Source organism: Physeter macrocephalus, chromosome 3, assembly GCF_002837175.3.
Source record: "Physeter macrocephalus isolate SW-GA chromosome 3, ASM283717v5, whole genome shotgun sequence".
NCBI lineage: Eukaryota > Metazoa > Chordata > Mammalia > Artiodactyla > Physeteridae > Physeter > Physeter macrocephalus.
In genome coordinates, this window is record NC_041216.1 from 10,500,387 (window position 1) to 10,520,608 (window position 20,222).

General features: G+C 44.6%; 1 protein-coding gene across 2 annotated transcripts in view; it reads right to left on the reverse strand.

Annotated features, from left to right (window-relative positions):
• The window catches only part of KHDRBS1 (KH RNA binding domain containing, signal transduction associated 1), a 36,745-nt gene extending 25,913 nt beyond the window's left edge, over positions 1-10,832 (reverse strand). For both annotated transcript variants that reach the window (XR_003678884.2, XM_024125219.3), the window contains exon 1: positions 10,213-10,832. Coding sequence is in view for 1 of the 2 variants with exons in the window: in XM_024125219.3 (XP_023980987.1) it covers positions 10,213-10,594 (382 nt within the window). In the remaining variant the exon portion in view is untranslated. The remainder of the gene's footprint in view (positions 1-10,212) is intronic.
• Between the last annotated feature and the right edge of the window lie 9,390 nt (positions 10,833-20,222).

Below are 20,222 nucleotides of genomic sequence, written 5' to 3' on the forward strand. Positions count from 1 at the left end.
CGTCCGGAGCCTGTGCTCCGCAACGGGAGAGGCCACAACAGTGAGAGGCCCGCGTACCACAAAAAAAAAAAAAAAAACAAAAAAAAACAATCAGGGGGTTAGCCTAGAAAGCAAAAGAATAAGCAACTTGAGCCTTCAAGAAGGGTGGTCTTCCATGTTTGGAAGGGGAAGGACCAAATATTTATTAAATGCCTACAATGTATCAAACTCTATACAAATATTACCTCATTTATCGTAAAAAATAACTCAGTGAAGCAGCTGGTACTATCCCCATTTTATAACCGAGGAAACAAAATCAGAGAAGTTAAATCTCTAAGTCACAAAGCTGTTAAAGTAGTAAGAGAGTAAGGATTAAAACCCAGGCATTCTCTAACTTCAAACCTCATGCTTTTATTATTGCCTTTCAGTGAGGAGTTGTGGGGGGCACTTTATTTAAGCAAAAAAGAGCTGATTTTGTAAAGTTTTGGGAAGTACTGCTTATACCCCCAGACACTGTCATGCAGCTAAAGACAACAAGAGGGCTCTGCGTGTGCCTCAGACGTTCAGCTGCCTGATCTCTCTTTTCTTTTTCAATTCTTTTTTCTTTTTCAATTTCTCTTCTTGGCCTCACTTCTTATGGAGGGCTAAGGAGCAGGCTGTAATGGGAAGAAAAAAAAATCAAAGAGAAGCTTCCTAAAATGCCTCACCCTCAGGCAAAAGTACTTTCTAGACAATCTTTCTGAAATTGACTCCTTTAAAAGATCTTTGCTTGGGCCTCTGGAGACCCTGAATATCCCAAGAGTCAAAGAAAGAAAAGCTAAGGTGTAAACAACACAGAGAGGTGACCCATTTGCTTCAAAGTCAGATGCTGACAATAATCATATCTTACTGGTGGTCGGTGGTGCCTTTTATGTGTCAGGAATTTTGTATTTATTGTTTCCCTTCATCTTTATAACCAGGATTATCCCCACTTAACTAGTGAAGAAATCTTGTCCAAGATCACAAAATTAGTGACAGAGCAGGTATTTAAACCCAGGTTATTCCTTATGTCAGTTAGAGCAAATTGAACAAATCTCGTGGCTTTTCTTCTACTCTTTTACTATAATTTAATCTTTCCTTTTTTTTGGTAGGTGTTATCACAACCAGACTGTTAGCTCCAAAGGATGAGAACTGTTTCTTAAATGTATGACTGAGAGGAAAGAACCTGAGTTTTGAAGCTAAATAGAACTGGGTTTGACTCCCAGCCCTGCTACTTGCTTGCTGTGTGACCTTGGGCAAGTCATTAAACCTCATTTAGTCTTCCTTCTTACTTTTAAAAAGGAGAATTTTTTTTTTTAATGGAAGAAAGATTTAAGGAACACAAAACTGTTAATACAAGAGAAGTTTGAAAAAAATTATATACAGATTTTATCAACTGGACTGGCTTAACTAAAAAAGGCTATCATGTACATTCCATTAACTGAACATGTGATATGGAGCAAGACAAGCAAGATTTTCTGACTAAGGCATCCAGAGATAGTGCTTCTAGGAGGGCAAGATTCATAGGATATCTGTTCCAAAAGGTCAGGTGTCATGCCCTCCTCCAGACTATCAATGTACTTGGTTCATACATCTAACGACAGCACACCCTCCCCTGCTATGAACAATTTCTGGACCCTTGCCATTACTAAACTATCTGCCATTTATAGTACAGTGTCTAATAGCCAACAGGCATCTATAAACATTTACCAAATTAAAGAAATGTACCATTAACACCCCCTAACTTCCCTTAACGACTCATATAACTTCATCATTCCCAAATTTATAGTTCTTTGCCCTGTATCTTTTCTGTTGGTAAATCCTTTTGGAATCACAAATCCAGTAAGTTCATTAATTTTGTATAAAACCACTCCATTCTTTTCATTTTTCAAATTATTTATTATTTAAAGCAAGAGCACCGAGCTATAGGTTCTTAATCTGGTTTGGGGTCATGAGCCCCTACAGACTAGCTCCCCAGAAAAAGATACCAACACAGTATTTCACATACAATGTTGACTAAGGGTGGGTACTGGCTCAAAAAAATCCCTCAAAGCCTGAATTAAGAGCCCTCTAAGGGGCTGAATTCCCACATTCCAGGATAACGTCAAACTCTATTATGGCATATTGACCACAGTCTCCCAAATCTCTTTCTTAGGGTACAACTTAAGAGTTTAAGGCTTTTTTTCTCTTAAAAACAAAACAACAAACCACTTTATTTTGAGATAATTGTAGATTTATATGCAGTTGTCAGAAATATGAGATCTCATATATCCTTCACCCACTATTCTCCATAACATTTTGCATATCTATAATATCATAACCAGAAAATTCACATTAATACAATCTTACTGACTTTACTCAGATCTCACCAGTTTTGCATGTACTTGTGTGTGTGTGTGTGTGTATGTTTGCTTAGTTCTATGTAATTTAATCATGTGACCACCACCAAAGTCTCAGTACAGAACAGTTCCACCACAAAGATCCCTCATGCTACCCTTTTATAGCCACAGTCACCTCCTTTCCTCTCTCCCCAACATTGGCAACCACTAATGTTCTCCATCTCTATCATTTTACCTTTTCAAGAATGTTAAACTAATGGAATTGTACAGTGTGTAACCTTTTGAGATTGGGTTTTTCATTCAGCATAATTCTCTTGAGGGAATTCCCTGGCGGTCCAGTGGTTAGGACCTGGCACTTTCACTGCCAGGGCCGGGGTTCAATCCCTGGTCAGGGAACTAAGATCCTGCAAGCTGTGCGGCCTGACCAAAAAAAAAAAAAAAAAAAAAAATCTTGAGATCCATCCAAGTTGTTGCATTTATCAACAGTTCATTTCTTTTTCTTGTTGAGTAGTATTCCATGGTATAGATGTACCACAGCTAAACCATTCATCAATTGGAGACATACGGGTTATTTCCAGTTTTTTGGCTATTATGAATAAAGCTGCTATGAACATTCATGTACAGGTTTCATATGAACATAAGTTTTAATTTTTCTGGGATAAATGCCCAAGAGAACAACTGCTGAGTCGTATGGTAAACACATTTAGTTTTGTTAAAAACTGCTTTATCACAGACCCATGCATGCTAACAATATTTTACTTAATTTTGCTAGTATTATGTTCCATAAAAACAGTATTGTAGGGCTTCCCTGGTGGCACAGTGGTTAAGAATCCTCCTGCCAATGCAGGGGACACGGGTTCAAGCCCTGGTCCAGGAAGATCCCACATGCCGCAGAGCAACTAAGCTGGTGTGCCACAACTACTGAGCCTGCACTGTAAAGCCCACGTGCCACAACTACTGAAGCCCGCAAGCCACAACTACCGAGCCTGTGTGCTGCAACTACCGAAGCCTGTGTGCCTAGAGCCCATGCTCCGCAACAAGAGAAGCCACCACAATGAGAAGCCTGCGCACTGCAATTAAGAGGGGCCCCCACTCGCCGCAACTAGAGAAAGCCCACGTGCAGCCACAAAGACCCAACACAGCCAAAAATAAATAAAATAAATAAATTTAAAAAACAAAACAGTATTATACCATATGTATGTAGCCTTATAGGATTGACTTTTTCACCTAACATTAGTTTTCCAAGATTTCTCCATGTTGTGGCATTCAGCTATAGTTTTCATTTTCACTGCTGTATTATTTCATTTTGAAAATCTCACAGTATTTAATCAATGGTGAAACAAGGTGCACTATTTTATGAGTGAGACATTCACGGGCAAAAGTTTCTTTGGGTATATTCCTAGGAATAACCTTGCTCAATTTAAAGAATTTGAATGTTCAGCTTTCAAAGGAAATGCCAAACTGTTATCCAAAGTGGTTGTACCAATTCACACTTCTACCAGCACTGTTCCTTCTAATTCACATCCCCTCAAGCACTAAGTCTTGTTTGACTTCATTTCTGTCAATGTAGCAGGTTTTCATTATTTTCCTGTTTCCAAAAGTTTTTTTTCTCATTTATCTTCATTTACTTTTAGCTACTTAAAAAAATTTATTGAAGTATAGTACATTTACAAAGTTGTGTTTAATTTCTGCTGTATAGCAAAGTGACTCAGTTATACACATATATATTCTTTTTCATATTCTTTTCCATTATGGCTTATCACAGGATATTGAATATAGTTCCCAGTGCTATACAGTACAACCCCTTGTTGTTTCTCTCTTTTAGCTACTTTATATTCAACATGTCAAGTTGAAAAAAATAAATTCAGTTTGGAATTAGTTTGAAAAATGCAAAAAACCAACATGTTAATTTAAAAGTTGTCATCTTTTGGGCTTCCCTGGTGGCGCAGTGGTTGAGTCCGCCTGCCAATGCAGGGGACTCGGGTTCGTGCCCCGGTCTGGGAAGATCCCACATGCCATGGAGCGGCTAGGCCCGTGAGCCATGGCCGCTGAGTCTGCGCGTCCGGAGCCTGTGCTCCGCAATGGGAGAGGCCACAGCAGTGAGAGGCCCGCGAACCGCAAAAAAAAAAAAAAAAAAGCTGTCATCTTTATAAGACTACTTCCTCCTCCCACCAGGACATGGCATATTTCTTTTTATTCACATGTTTGTTTACCACTTTCAATAAAATTTTAAGTCGACAATATGTGATCACAATATTCCTCATCTGTAATATTGAGATAAAAATTCTTCCTGCCTCATAGAATGGCCATGAAGATGCAATTAATGAGTACCACAGGTCATGGCACATGTTATATGCTCTACAAAGGTTAAATACTGTTATTGTTTGCTATGAATATTCACATACATTTTGGATTTTTATTGCCTATCCCGAAGTTTTTGCTATTCTAAAAAATGAGATCATTTTGTCAATTATTTTCTAATTGGCTATTGCTACTATATCAGAAAGCTACCGATTTATACATCTTTACCTTGTAATCAGCCACATCACTCACCATTTTCCTAGGTAAACAACCATGAAGTTGTTGCAAAAATGATAAATTCTGCCTCTTTCTTTCCTAATATTTATACGTATACCTACACAGTCATCCCTCAGTGTCCCAGGACCAAACTCCCATACCAAAATCCGAGGATGTTCAAGTCCCTTATATAAAATGACATAGAACTTGCATATAACCCACGCACATCCTCTTGTATACTTTAAATCATCTCTAGATTACTTATAATGTCTAATACAATGTAAATGCTATGAAAATAGTTGTAAATACAATGTAAACCCGCGCAAAGCCAATTCAAGTTTTGCTTTTAGGAAATGTTGGAATCCCTCCTACCCCCGAGTATTTCAGATTCATTGTTGGTTGAATCCACAAATATGGAGAACCGTGGATATGAAGAGCCATACTTGGTCTATAGTTCCTTTGCAATTCCACTTTCTGGTTTTAATAGGTCTTGCTAGCTCTGTAGAATGAAATGGGGACATCTAGGTGTATTTCCATAGTATAGTGTAAATAAAATAAGAAATGTACTATTTTGAAATTTCAGTACATTTTTGTCTGGAAATATTCTGCACTGAGGGGTTTTTTTTTGGCTGCTCCACCGCGTGCGGGATCTTACCTTCACCAGGGATCGAACCCATGCCCCCTGCAGTGGAAATGTGGAGTCTTAACAACTGGACTGCCAGGGAAGTCCCTGCACTGAATGCTTTTGGAAGACGAATTTCTGTGTATCTTTTCAAGATCATCTGGGGCTGGTTAATCTACTGAAAATGTTTACTTATTCCTGAGTCATTTACACTAACTTGTATTTTCCTAGTTATAAAAAGTAGAAAAAGAACACTGATATACATAAAAACATCTTATGTTTATTATGTAAATATTTAACACAAATAATATGATAAATTATTTTTGTTTCAGAAAACAAGCATGGGTACCCTGAGAGTCTTTGTATGTCTGCAAACGCATTTAATTGTCATCGTGGTTGAAGATCAATTTGGCTAATATAGAAATCTATATTCAAAATTGAAATCCCTCAGAATTGCGTTATTTTTCCATCATGCAATGAGGATGAATATTCATTTATCAAATATTTAGTAAGAGGCCAATCTGTGCAGCACTCTTAAAGGAACAAAAGATACAGCCATGAACAAAGCAGACAAAAGATCCCTGCCCTGGTAGAGCTGACATTCTAGTCATAAAGAAGGGGCAGCCAACAAGCAAACACATTAACTGCAACATATGGTGCATCAGATGCTGCTAAGTGCAAAATAAGCTAAAGCTGGGAAAAGGTACAGGGAGGGCTATGTGGCGGGTAAAGAAGAGTGGTCTGGGTCTTGTAGCACCTCTTGGGAAACAGGCAGAGTTGCCTGGAGGAGTCACAGTCCTAAGTGCTAGGCTCTGCTCTACGGGTTTCCTCCTCCTTCTTTCTCTTGCCTTGTGATCTTCACTGCCCTGTTGGCTAGGACTTTGATGTGTTCAGAAAATCTGATGAAACAGATTTTCTTTTAATACTTTAGCACAAAATTTATTTTTATTTTTCTGAGTACAATTTGTTGCAGGTACTACAGTGGGGGATGGGGGGGCATGGCAAAGAGGGTTAGGTGTGAGGATCCAGACTCAGACTGACTTCAAACACCCCATATGCTGCTTACTAATTTTGTTACCTTAGACAAATGATTTCATCTGTTTGCCTTGGTTTCCTCATGTGTAGAAGGAAAAATAATAAGAGTAACTTCCTCATAGTATTGTTATGAAGACTAAACATTTGATGTAAAGTGCTCAGGCCAGTGTCCAGCATCCAGTATAGTGTTAGCTGTATTTTTCTTACCTGTATCCTTATCAGAGCTTAAATACTACTATTCCATCTTCTCAATCTCACTTTCTCACAATTGGTTGACTTTACTACAACCACTTTTCCAGCTCATTCAAAAACATCTTAAAATAAATCAACTGTATTTCAATTAAAAAAAGTATCTTCAAAGCCAGGTCCAACATATATCAAGACTTATCCATGCTAAAAAATATTCACATATCCCAAGCTAGTTTTCTCAATGAGCCAGCATTACCTCAATCCCATTTCTCCAATTAAAATTCAATTTGGTTACAGGAAAAAGACATCAAAAAAGCCCAAGTTTAGAAGATGTGGCACATATACACAAATGGAATATTACTCAGCCATAAAAAGAAATGAAACTGAGTTATATGTAGTGAGGTGGATGCACCTAGAATCTGTCATACAGAGTGAAGTAAGTCAGAAAAACAAATACTGTATGCTAACACATATACATGGAATCTAAAAAAAAAAATTGGTCCTGAAGAACCTAGGGGCAGGACAGGAATAAAGACGCAGATGTAGACAGTGGACTTAAGGACGCAGGGAGGGGGAAGGGTAAGCTGGGACAACGTTAGAGGGTGGCATTGACATATATACACTACCAAATGTAAAACAGATAGCTAGTGGGAAGCAGCTGCACAGCACAGGGAGATCAGCTCGGTGCTTTGTGACCACCTAGAGGGGTGGGATAGGGAGGGTGGGAGGGAGATGCAAGAGGGAGGGGACATGGGGATATAGGTATATGTACAGCTGATTCACTTTGTTATACAGCAGCAACTAACACAACAATGTAAAGCAATTATATTCCAATAAAGATGTTAAAAATAATAATAAAATAAAAGGTGTGAAGAGTAGCGGGGGGAAGAGCCCAAGTTTAAAAAATGAAAGAAGGGTGAAAATCGGAAGCAACTTTTTTTTTTTTTTTTTTGTGGTACGCGGGCCTCACGCTGTTGTGGCCTCTCCCGTTGCGGAGCACAGGATCCGGACGCGCAGGCTCAGCGGCCATGGCTCACGGGCCCAGCCGCTCCGCGGCATGCGGGATCCTCCCAGACCGGTGCGCGAACCCGGTTCCCCTGCATCGGCAGGCGGACGCGCAACCACTGCGCCACCAGGGAAGCCCCGGAAGCAACTTTTAAGGATCAATAGTTTTTGATGGCTATCCTAAGAAACCATCTTTTACTAAAAAGACGAGCACCATACTGGACACTTGATGTGCTCAGAAAGGCAAAAAAAAAGCTTGCATTTTCATACCTTACTCAGTACCACGAATTTGCAACTAGGAGAAAACCTGGTGACATGTTATTATCTAATGATTACAGGTCAAAGGAACTGTGCTGGTGCTTTTTACACAACATTTAATCCTCACAACTCACCATCCCACTTTACAGATGAGGTTACTGAGGTTCAGAAAGTTTCCCGAGAGTAGGTGACTAGTCAAGAGTTAGAATTTCAAACCCAAGCCAACACCTTAAAGTTCTAAAGTTTGTTATTTTATTCTCATTTAATATGGACTGATTAAATACACGAGGAAATAAAAATAAGACCCAGTCAACCTTTACCATTTAGTCTGACGTTCCTGATTCTGCAAGTACTTGCTTTCAAACACCTGGTGTTTGCTATATGCAAGACAATATGAAAAATATTAAAAAGCATTCCTTGCCCTCAAAGAGCTTGCCAGAAGAACACAATGAACAGTAATGTTTCAAACAATCTGACTGTGTTATAGAACAGCAAAGCACAGAGTTGAAAATGTAAGCAGTTTATCTAAATGTTCTTATTCTTGACCGCCTCAGGCTTTGTTTACTGTGTTTAAAAGTAAAGACCAAACGTAGGGTGGATAGCTAGTGGGAAGCAGCCGCATGGCACAGGGAGATCAGCTAGGTAGTTTGTGACCACCTAGAGGGGTGGGAGGGAGGGGGACGGTGGGAGGGAGGGAGACGCAAGAGGGAAGAGATATGGGAACATATGTATATGTATAACTAATTCACTTTGTTGTAAAGCAGAAACTAACGCATCATTGTAAAGCAATTATACCCCAATAAAGATGTTAAAAAAAAAAAAAGTAAAGACCTCTAACCAACGGTGGGAGACAGACAACAAAGGGAGGGAAATGATATTTTCATAACGGACGTGTCCATTATATCAACCTTGGCAAAGAGTCCAACTACTCATTCAGTGTTGGAATGCTGTGAATTTTTATTTGCTTAATAAAATTTAGGTATCATAAGATACACTTATTAAAATGTTTTAACTAGAAGACAGAGCAAAACAGTCGGCTTTAGGGAGAAATCAAGGCGACTAGACGATAGCCAGTTTTGAGCAAAAAAGGAGCGCTAGTCTACACACAGAGAACAAAGACTACTATTCCTAATCTATTTCAGGACTGAAGAAAAAAGGGGGGGGAGACCATGCAACTTCTTTCAATTTCTTCCCATCTTATTGGGAATGTCATGCAAACCATCCTTAATCTCCCTGTATTACCCCCTTTCACGGTCTCTAGGTTTGTTTTTCCCTTCTCCAATGACGAACACGCGTTGTAAAATAAAGGGATCCAACCGTCTGGCTCTGCAGCAATGACCATTTTATCGGCCGAAGTCGGAAATCTGATTCGGAAAACCTCAAGCTCCGATTCCCACAGGTTGCTCCTGCCTCCGAGCAACTCAAGCTCCAGTTACCGCGAAGTCCGACCCGGCCCCGGCGGCCGCGGCGCGCTGGACAGGGCACCCCAGCCTCACCCCATCTCACCTCGGCCCTCCCTTCCTCCCTCCCTCCCTCCCTCCCTCCCGGCTCAGGCTGCCTTCACCTCCTACACCCTCAGTTGAGGCGCCGACCGCCACCCGCGATCAAAAAAGCTTCCCCTTTCGGAGAAGCGGGGGATGAAGGTTCATTTCTGGAAGAATCTGAGCACTCGGAGCGCGGGGCAGCTGCAAGAGGTGGGAGGGGGAAGGGTCGGCAAGGGGGCGGGGAGCGCGGCACTATCCATCAAAATCTTTGCGCTAAGAGATGGCCAAGTCCCCTTCGGGCCTCCACTGCAGCCTAGAAATTCTCCCTCGCACCCTGGGCCGGGATGGGAATTGTAGAATCTAGGGTCCCGAAGACGAGGACGAGAGAAAGGGAGTCCTTCGGAGAAGCGGGAGATGAAGGTTCATTTCTGGAAGAATCTGAGCACTCGGAGCGCGGGGCAGCTGCAAGAGGTGGGAGGGGGAAGGGTCGGCAAGGGGGCGGGGAGCGCGGCACTATCCATCAAAATCTTTGCGCTAAGAGATGGCCAAGTCCCCTTCGGGCCTCCACTGCAGCCTAGAAATTCTCCCTCGCACCCTGGGCCGGGATGGGAATTGTAGAATCTAGGGTCCCGAAGACGAGGACGAGAGAAAGGGAGTCCATGACTGCCTGGGTCCCCAGGGGGCGGTAAGAGAGAGGAACAAAGCCGCTACCACCCATGCCCCCGGGTGGCCGGGCGACCCACAGGGACCCCTGAGGCTCCCTTACCTGCCGTCAGCAACTGCATGGCGTGAGTGAAGGACGGGTCGAGCGAGTCCTTCTCGGCCATGAGTTCGGGCAGGTACTTGTTCTCCGGCTCCATCTTGACCGAGGCAGTGGCTGAGGGGGGCAGCAGCGGGGTCGGCGCTGGACCGCCCACAGTCGCGTCGGGACCCGTGGCCGAGGGCGGCAGCAGCGGCGGCGGCTGCGTGGCGGGCGAGGCCCGGGCGCCCCCCCGGGATCCCCCTCCGCCTCCCCGGGACCGGTGAGGCAGCGGCGGCTGCCGAGACGGCGCCTGACGCACCGAGGGGTGGGCACCTGAGGGGTCCATGGAGCCGCTGCGGCCCGAGGACCGGCTCATGCGCGCGGCGGGGTCGTCCCGGCGCTGCATTGGGGACGATGTGCGATCGAGGGATCGAGGAAGCGACGCGGCGGCGGCAGAGGCCCGAGCGACGGTTGGCGAAGATGGGAGAGCGGGAGCGACGGCGACCGAAGCCGACCCGAGCGACCCAGCGAAAGAGAGCACCGGAAATGAAGCGGCGCGCGTGCGCAGCCAGTACCGGCACCGCCCTTGGGTTTCTCCGCGGAGAACAAAGTCCCCGGTCGGGCCACGGCGCCTGCGCACCTTCGCGGAGCCCGAAGAAGTCGCCTCCCCGCGTGCCTTTTTCCTCCGAGCTCGCCGGGCCGGAGCCTTGTGCGCGTGCGCGGGTGCCGCGGGCTCAGTTAGTTTCTTTTCCTCGTGACTCGGCGCTAGAGGGACACGTGTCTCCTCCCACTTCTGGCCGAGAGCGCGGAGGGGGCGGGGGCTGTGGAATGTCTTTGTCTGCGCGCGAGCCCGCGGCTTGTGGGGCGGGAGACCTGATGCTCGCGGGGCCACGCCTCCTCCAACGGCTGAGCTGTGGACTCAATGGGGTGGGGGAGGGGGAGAGGGGTCACGGAAGTATGGAAATGAAAGGAGACCCGCCTGGGGGACGCGGGAGGGGAAGGAGAGAGAATTGGGGCTGTCTGGGCAGAAAGAGAGGAGGGCGAGATTAGCGTGAAGAAGGGACGACTAAGGGAGAGTCTGACTCAGAGTTGAGGGGTGGAGAAGGGAAGCTTAGAGGGGGACGTTGAGGAAGGACGGGTCAATGGAAAGACTGAAGGCTATTGGAGGAGTTAAACTAAGAGGGAGGGTTCAGATCGGAGACCTGATATCTAGCCAGGAAAAGGGCCCCAGACCAAAGCAGGGAATCCAAGAAGTACGTATCCCATGGTTTCCAATATAGTAGGTTCTTAAACCTTAACCGTTGTTGATCAGAGAAGTCGTCTTAAAAGGTGAAGCATTTAAGCTGTCTACATATAGTACTGCTTTCTGCAGACGCGTTTCTAACACAAAAACATGGAGTAGAGGCCAGCTGCGTAATCATTAGGGTGGTGCCTTCTACGGATGTGAGTGTTAATCCTCCTGCCCTTCACGATGAATAAATCATTCCACACTTGCTCAAAGAGACAGACCCTTACCACTGCTCTCAAGGCCAAGGTATTATAGTGGACAGTCTCCCACAGCGTTCTCCTCATCCTGGGGTGCTATATGCAAATGAAAGCTAGGTCTTTACTTTCCCATAAACTCTCAAACACCTGGTAGCTTCTCTAACCCTTTCCTTCCCTCCACAGATTTTTGCTTCCCTAACTGAAAGCACTCGCTCCCATCCCTTCTCCTGGATCAGTTTCCCTAATAAGCCCACACTTTTCAAAAGCATTTCTGGAAACTGTCTTCTGGGTGCCTGGAAACTGCTGATATTTAGATCTGAAACTTAGAAGCCTTCAGCTAGGGAACATTAGGACCTGGCTACCTTCTTGGGGGTAGGGAAACAAATCACCAGCAGAAATGAGAACAAAACACAGATCTCTCCGTAAATTATCACATATATGTTATACATATTTATCTCCAGTGTCTAGGGCTGTACTTTGAGGTCACATAGGTAGTTTATAGTCAAGTAGGAGGGGGAAAAAAAGAATGGTTTTGAATAATTGTAATGAATGTAAAGTGACAGGTGCCCAAAGATAAATTAGGTGGGATTGGAGTTCAAAGTGGAAGATAGATTTCGGCCAGGAGAGAATGAATTCCAGGCAAAGGGAAGTGTGAATAAATGAGCAGAGATGAGAATGTCACAGTTAAGAAATGGGAGTAATCCAGTTGCGGACTGTGAAGAAATAGGTGAGTTGAGAGAGCAAATGCCTGGAGGAGGGGAAGGGGGATGAGGAGGATTTATAGCTCCCTTGCAACACATTTCTGCTGCTGTCCTTGAAACTCCTGCTTGGGTAGTGGTGTTACAAATGGCTGAAGTGTCCTTGCTCTGTAATGAGATGCCTAGATGGAGGTACCTTGAGCTGAGGCTAATAAAACTTTGATAAAGAAGTGTCTGAAAAGGCACTGGGTAGTGGTATCTGTGGATTTCTAGACTAGACTCAACATTCTTCCCAGGAGGCTGCCAAACCTTTACGTACTTTGTCTAAAGGTGGGGTTGAGGCGAAGTTTGAGCTCTTCTTCCTAGTGAGACACACAAAAGGTAATCTCTGAGGTGATGGGTTGTGAGGCTGCAGTGTAGTTACCAAGTAGGTGAAGCAACAGCCTTCTGTTTGTGGGAGGGGGGCCTTCCCTGGGGTCAGGGAAGAGTAATTCCTGTCCTGAAAGCCTAGAGGTCTGGATTTCATTTTGTGTTGACCACGATATGCTGCCTCAGGTTTACCTGAAGGTATTAACAGCATGGCCTTGGGAAAAAACTGATTTTGGAATGAGGCAGAGAAATTCATAAGCCAGCGACGCCTTGTCCTCACTGTGTGTCATTAGGAGAACTATAGCCTGTCTGAGCCTTCGTTCCCTCCTATGTAAAGTGGAGATGATGACATCTACCTTGCAGAATTGTTGTGAACATTAACAAATACCAGTGTAAACCTCCTGGACTTATAAGCAGAATAATAATTAGGGGGTTTGGGGTTGTTGTTGTTATACAAATGGCTGAAGTGTCCTTGCTCTGTAATGAGATGCCTAGATGGAGGTACCTTGAGCTGAGGCTAATAAAACTTTGATAAAGAAGTGTCTGAAAAGGCACTGGGTAGTGGTATCTGTGGATTTCTAGACTAGACTCAACATTCTTCCCAGGAGGCTGCCAAACCTTTACGTACTTTGTCTAAAGGTGGGGTTGAGGCGAAGTTTGAGCTCTTCTTCCTAGTGAGACACACAAAAGGTAATCTCTGAGGTGATGGGTTGTGAGGCTGCAGTGTAGTTACCAAGTAGGTGAAGCAACAGCCTTCTGTTTGTGGGAGGGGGGCCTTCCCTGGGGTCAGGGAAGAGTAATTCCTGTCCTGAAAGCCTAGAGGTCTGGATTTCATTTTGTGTTGACCACGATATGCTGCCTCAGGTTTACCTGAAGGTATTAACAGCATGGCCTTGGGAAAAAACTGATTTTGGAATGAGGCAGAGAAATTCATAAGCCAGCGACGCCTTGTCCTCACTGTGTGTCATTAGGAGAACTATAGCCTGTCTGAGCCTTCGTTCCCTCCTATGTAAAGTGGAGATGATGACATCTACCTTGCAGAATTGTTGTGAACATTAACAAATACCAGTGTAAACCTCCTGGACTAATAAGCAGAATAATAATAATTATTATTCCATTTAGTGCCTAATGAAGATTTTTGGGTGTTTCATGTTAGCTGTGGATCTGAAAGGCCTGTTCTCTAATCTGTCTCGTTTTCACTGACTATAGCTAGACTTTGTTTTGGGGTGGGGGAGGGAGAAGTTCCTTCTACACTATTTTCTCCCTTAATCAAGTTACTGTGGTGTAGGATGCAGGAGCAATTGAGAGCATTGTGATTCAGATGGAGTTAGGTCCAAATTGGGCTCTTCCTCTTACCTGCTGGATGATTGAGCACATTACTTAAACTTGCTCAGCCTCTGCTTTCTCCTGCTTGATAAAAAAGGGGTCATAACAATCCTACCTTTGGGCTGTTAGGATTAAAAGTGATAGTATTTGTAAAGCACTCAGCACAGGAGCTGACAGTTAGTAGGTGCTTGATAAGTGATAGCGATCATTGTTATTACTACACACTTTATTGAGTACCTTATTGCATACTTTCACTTTCATGTGAGTCCCTAACTGAGGGGCTGGAGGATTTTTTTTTTTTTTTGCCTTTAGCTGCTTGACACGTGCTTGACCCACCAATGGAGGATCTGTAGCCCTGTCCGCCTCCCCTGCTTCACAGACGGTTTCCAAGAGAAGAAGGGCTCCAGCCCTGGAAAGTTTCTCTTCTTGGAAGAAAGTGCCAAATATGTGGAGGGTGTGGAAGGAGAAAACAAGACAGAGAATATTTAATTTTTTTCTAAGATTTTTTAAATTATAAAAGTATACGCTTTGATTATTTGACATCTCTGTGCTTCATTTCTTCTTCTATAAAATAGGGACAAACTACTACCTGGGAATTCCCTGGTGGTCCAGTGGTTAGGACCCTGCACTTCCACTGCAGGGTGCGTGGATTCGATCCCCGGTCGGGGAACTAAGATCCCGCATGCCGCATGTTGCGGCCAGAAACAGAAAACAAACAAAAAACTACTACCTACTTCATAGGGCTCTTATGAGGGCTTAAAGAGTGCATTTATATAAAGTAATTAGAGGAATGCCCAGCAGATTATAAATATCAAATATTACATTTTATTATAAAAGGTACATGCTTCTAGTTTTAAGAAAAATCTAACTATAAAAAAGGCATAAAATGAAAAGTAAAATTCCCCTTAAATCCTGACCCATTCACTTGACTGCCCTTCTCTAAAGACACTGTTCAGTGGTTGCCTTCCAGACATTTTTATTGCATCTATTGTATATGCAAGTCTATCTTTTTTTGTTTTAAACACAAACTGCAGCATACTCTACGAACAGGTTTTGACTTTTTCAAAAAAAATTTATTTATTTTGGCTGCGTCAGGTCTTAGCTGTAGCACGCGGGATCTTCGTTGAGGCATGCAGGGCTTTTCTCTAGTTGTGGCACCTGGGCTCAGTAGTTGCCAGGCGCGGGTTTAGTTGCCCCGAGGCATGTGGGATCTTAGTTCCCTGACCAGGTATCAAACCCGCGTCCCCTTTATTGGAAGGCGGATTCTTAACCACTGGATCACCAGTTTTTAAATGAAATATTCTGGTGACCTTCCCTTGTCATTATTTATAAATCTACTACATTAAAAAATATATATTTTTTCGGGCTTCCCTGGTGGCGCAGTGGTTAAGAATCCGCCTGCCAATGCAGGGGACACGGTTCGATCCCTGGTCCGGGAAGATCCGACCTGCCGCTGGAGCAACTAAGCCTGTGCGCCACAACTACTGAGTCTGCACTCTAGAGCCCGTGCTCCGCAACAAGAGAAGCCACTGCAATGAGAAGCCCGTGCACGTCAACAAAGAGTAGCCCCCGCTCACTGCAACTAGAGGAAGCCCCCGCGCAACAACGAAGACCCAAGGCAGCCAAAAATACATAAAATTAAAAAAATAAGTCAAATAGAGACATGGAAAATATATTTTTAAATTTATTTATTTAATTAATTTAATTTTGGCTGCGTTGGGTCTTCGTTGCTGGGCGTAGGCTTTCTCTAGTTGTGGAGAGCAGGGGCTACTCTTCGTTGCGGTGCGCGGGCTTCTCATTGCGGTGCCTTCTCTTGTTGCGGAGCACGGGTTCTTGGCGCGCAGGCTTCAGTAGTTGTGGCACGTGGGCTCAGTAGTTATGGCTCGCAGGCTCTAGAGCGCAGGCTCAGTAGTTGAGGCGCATGGGCTTAATTGCTCCGCGACATGTGGGCTTTTCCCCTACCAGGGATCGAACCCGTGTCCCCTGCATTGGCAGGGGGATCCTTAACCACTGCACCACCAGAGAAGTCCCCTCTGCTTCATTTTTCATGGTAGCATATTATTCCACCAAGTACTTCTCAATTCGTTCCCTTCTGATAGAAATATAGGTTGATTCCAGCTTTCCAGTATTGCAAATGATGCTGCAATGAGCCTCACCCTACAGGACATCTTTGTGCATTAATATCAACATATCTATGGGATAAATTCCTAGAAATGACACAGAAAGACTGTGCCAAGCAGCAGGATAAGCAGCATCCTCTTCTCGTACCTCCTCAATCAATTCTGGGTACTCTCTTCCCATAGTTTTATTTTTTTTAACCTGATTTTATTTTATTTTTTCATGGAGAAGCATTTTATTTTAAATACAGCAGTGTGTGCATGTCAATCCCAAACTCCCAGTCTATCCCTCCCCGCCCCCTCCCTCCCCCCCCCCGCCCCCCCCCAGTAACTGGTAACCATAAGTTCATTCTCTAAGTCTGTGAGTCTGTTTCTGTTTTGTAAATAAGTTCATTTGTATCATTCCATTGTGTACGTGTACCACATCTTTATTCCCTGCTCATAGTTTTAGTCTTTGCCAATGTGGTAGATGAAAATGGCATGAGGGTCGACATTGAATAAGAGAGTTCATGCTCTCAAGGAGCTCACTGTAGAGTGAAGGGAACAAATATATAAATCAAGAGTTAGTAGTGTGAAAAGTGTTAATCACAGAGGACTGTACAAAGAGCTGAAGGAATGCACGGGAAGGAGTGACTGGTCAACTGCCAACGTAAATGAGGGAAGTTGGATTTTGGGGGAAGATGCCAGGTGGAGTGGGGGCAGGGCATTTAAATGTTGGGAGTTCAGCAGAGCTTGGTCCCGTGCTTGTTCTCCCTCCTCCATGATCTGGAATGTAGATCTCTAACCCAAACTTCTGAGTTCCAAATCCAGATAGCCAATTGCAGCCCTGTTACATCCCCATTTCAATGTCTCAGAGACCCATCAAACTCAACATGGCCCCGGTAGAACTCAAACTTCTGCCACGAGCAGTGCTGCTTCAGGGCTCAGATGACTTGAGAAATTAAATCCTTCAGTTAGACCCAGTCCTGCTCCAGCACCTCGAGAGCATCAGGGCCAGCAACGCTTAAGGAGGCATCCACTTTCAGGGCCATCTCCTTGCTTGCCTCACTCTAGTCCAGGGGTGTTCTTAGCGTTCCCACAGAAGGCACCCTTGGTAGGGGCAGTGGGCAGGGACAAAGGGGGTCAGAGCAGGGCTGATGTGCCCAATGACTTGACCCTACTGCTTAGTCACACAGTCACGTGTGAAAAGTCCCTAGAAATGTCCCCAAAATACTTGAAGAGAACTTTGCAGGGGCAACAACAGGAACTTGGGATGATTAGTGCTCATGTGGCTTTGTTTGAGTCCACAAGGTTATGAGGCCTGCGTGACATTTGGATTATAATAATTTTTTTTCTGCCTGACCTGCCATCCAGAGCAGCTTGTGTGCCGGAACCACTTCTGTCTTTATATAGACAGAGGCTGGCACAAAGCAGGCATTTGATAAATGTGTGTTGACCAAGTAAATACCTGCTAAATAATTAAACTCTCATTCTCCCCGTTGCCTTCACCACCGGCCTGCTTCTCCTCCACTGTTCCCTGTTTTAGGGAACAACACCCCCAACTTACCACACAGCCAGAAATCTGGGAGTCGTCCTTAACCTCTTTCTGCTGCCTCACCGCTCTATGCCTACCCTATACAATCCATGCCTGAATCTTATCGTTGTTTACTTCATAAATGGTGCCCATCGGTGTTTCTCTGTCTCCACTACCTGTGCCTCCATCTGAGGTGCCATAATGCCTCACGTGAACTTCTGCAACCTCTGAACTGGTCCCCAACTTCTTCTCCTGCTCCTGCCCCTCTTCTCTATTCTCCACCCAGAAGCCAGCATAATGTTTTCAAAATGCAAATCTGATCACGTCTGTGTGTCTGTCTCTCTCTCTCACACACATACCCTTAAACCTCTTCAGTGGCTTCATATTGCCCTTAGGATAAAAACCAAAACCCTTACCATGTCTGCCCCAGCCCTGCCCGCATGGAGAGCCCTGCCTGGCTTTCCTGCCTCATCTCATGCCATTCTCCTTAGTTCCTTTGCTTGGCAACCCTGGCCTTTTTCAGTTCCTCAAACAAGCGAGACTCCTGCCTCCCCCGGACTGCACGCTGTCTGGTTTCTTCTCCTAAAACTCCAATCACGCAGGCTCCCCTCCCCCCACTCCAGTCCCTCCCTGCTCCACCTCTTTTCCGTAGAGACTGTAATTCCTACACATCCTTCAGACTTCTAAAAATGTCATTTCTTCAGGGAAGCCTTCCCAGATACCCAGGGCAAGTCAGCTTAGCTCTCGTTGTTATATGTTCTCGGGGCTCATTCCTAACACTTACCACATTTGAAGTTTACTTCTTCATGTGATTATCTGAGTAACATCTACCTCTGCCACTTGAATGTAAGCCCCATGAGGGCAGGAACTTTGCCTGCGGTGCTGATGGTTATGTCCCCAGCAACCAGCACATATTGGATTGGCTGGATTGGCTGATCAACAAAGAGCTGTTGGCTCAGTGAATAGAAATAGGAACAGCACATGCAGAGACATGAAAGCATTACAAAGCTTGGCATGGCGCCCTGGAATGGCAAGTCACACGGTATGATCTAGACTGGGGGTGGAGGGACGTGTGTGGAAAATGGCAGGAGATTTTTCAGGCCCCAGAGGTAGTCCATGTATTGATGTTCAAGTAAGGAGATAGAATGCCTAGGGGGAGCATCAAAATCACATGGTCAGAGATGTACAGCAGAGAAGGAAACCAGTGGCTCACAGCCCATATCTGGCCTGTGCATATGTTTTAATTGGCTTGCCTAATTTAAATAAAATTGAAAGAGTTGCCAGTACTTATACATTGGGAGATTTCACATATTTTTTTAAATTCTGCATTTCTAGTTTTTCTCAAAACATCGGCTGTTCTAGAACACTGGGTTTGTACTCCTGCAAACAATAATTAGCTTCCACCTTTAGAAGGCACTGCCTCTAACTTCCCAGGCATTTTTTTCTAACAGCCTGACTCTCTAAGCATTTGAGTTAGTGACCCAGCTCTAGAGGGATCATTCTGGTGGGGGGAATGGAAGAAGAGATTGGAGAGGGTTGAGCGGGTGGGGGAAGGGCAATGGCAGCGGGAGGAACTCAGGGAACAAAGGGAGTTCATATTCAACTTGGAGAGACCTCGGCTCAAGGGACCCTACATCTGGACTCAGTCAGCTGAGCTCAGGCTTGGGGTGGGGGAGGGGAATAAGCTTCAGATCCTAGGGCCCTTCTTCCACCATCAGAAGCTTTGTTTGGACCAAAGAGAAGATAAAAACAAAACAGGAAATCCACTGTGATCCTGGCTGGTCTGAGAGTAAATGAATGGAAACTTTAGAGGTTTAGCAAGATAAAAGCTACCTTCTTCTGGGCCCGCCCTTGTCCTCTCCATGTCTGAGAGAGATATAAGATAGATAAGACCATGGTCCTTAGTACAGAGGAAATTGACAGTCTTGTTGTGGAGGAAGACATTTAAATAACTAAATAGTGCTATATAATAGAATAGAAAGCATTCATTCATTCAACAAATATATTTTGAGCCCTTACCATGTGCCAGATACTGTGCTAGGTGCTGGGAATATAGTCATGAAGAAAACAGACATGGCCTCTGCACTCATACAGTTTACACCTAGGTGGTTTGGGAGATCAGTGGATGATGGAATTAATTCTGAAGGATGGGAGCTCTTGAAGGGAAACATTTGGGTTAGGCCTGGAAGGAATAATGAAATTTTGCTAGGACTTGGGTTGGAGCATAGAAAGTCCATTCTAGTCAGAAGGAAGAACAGGAAGAACTGGTGAGAATGCATGAGATGTGTGAGGAATAGAGAAGTGTTGGGTCGGAATGATTTTTAAAGAAGAGAAGAAAGCAAACTGTTTAGACCCCCAAGTTGTTTGTTTGTTGTTGTTTTTTTTTGCGGTACGCGGGCCTCTCACTGTTGTGGCCTCTCCCGTTGAGGAGCGCAGGCTCCGGACGCGCAGGCTCGGCGGCCATGGCTCACGGGCCCAGCCGCTCCGCGGCATGTGGGATCTTCCCGGACCGGGGCACGAACCCGC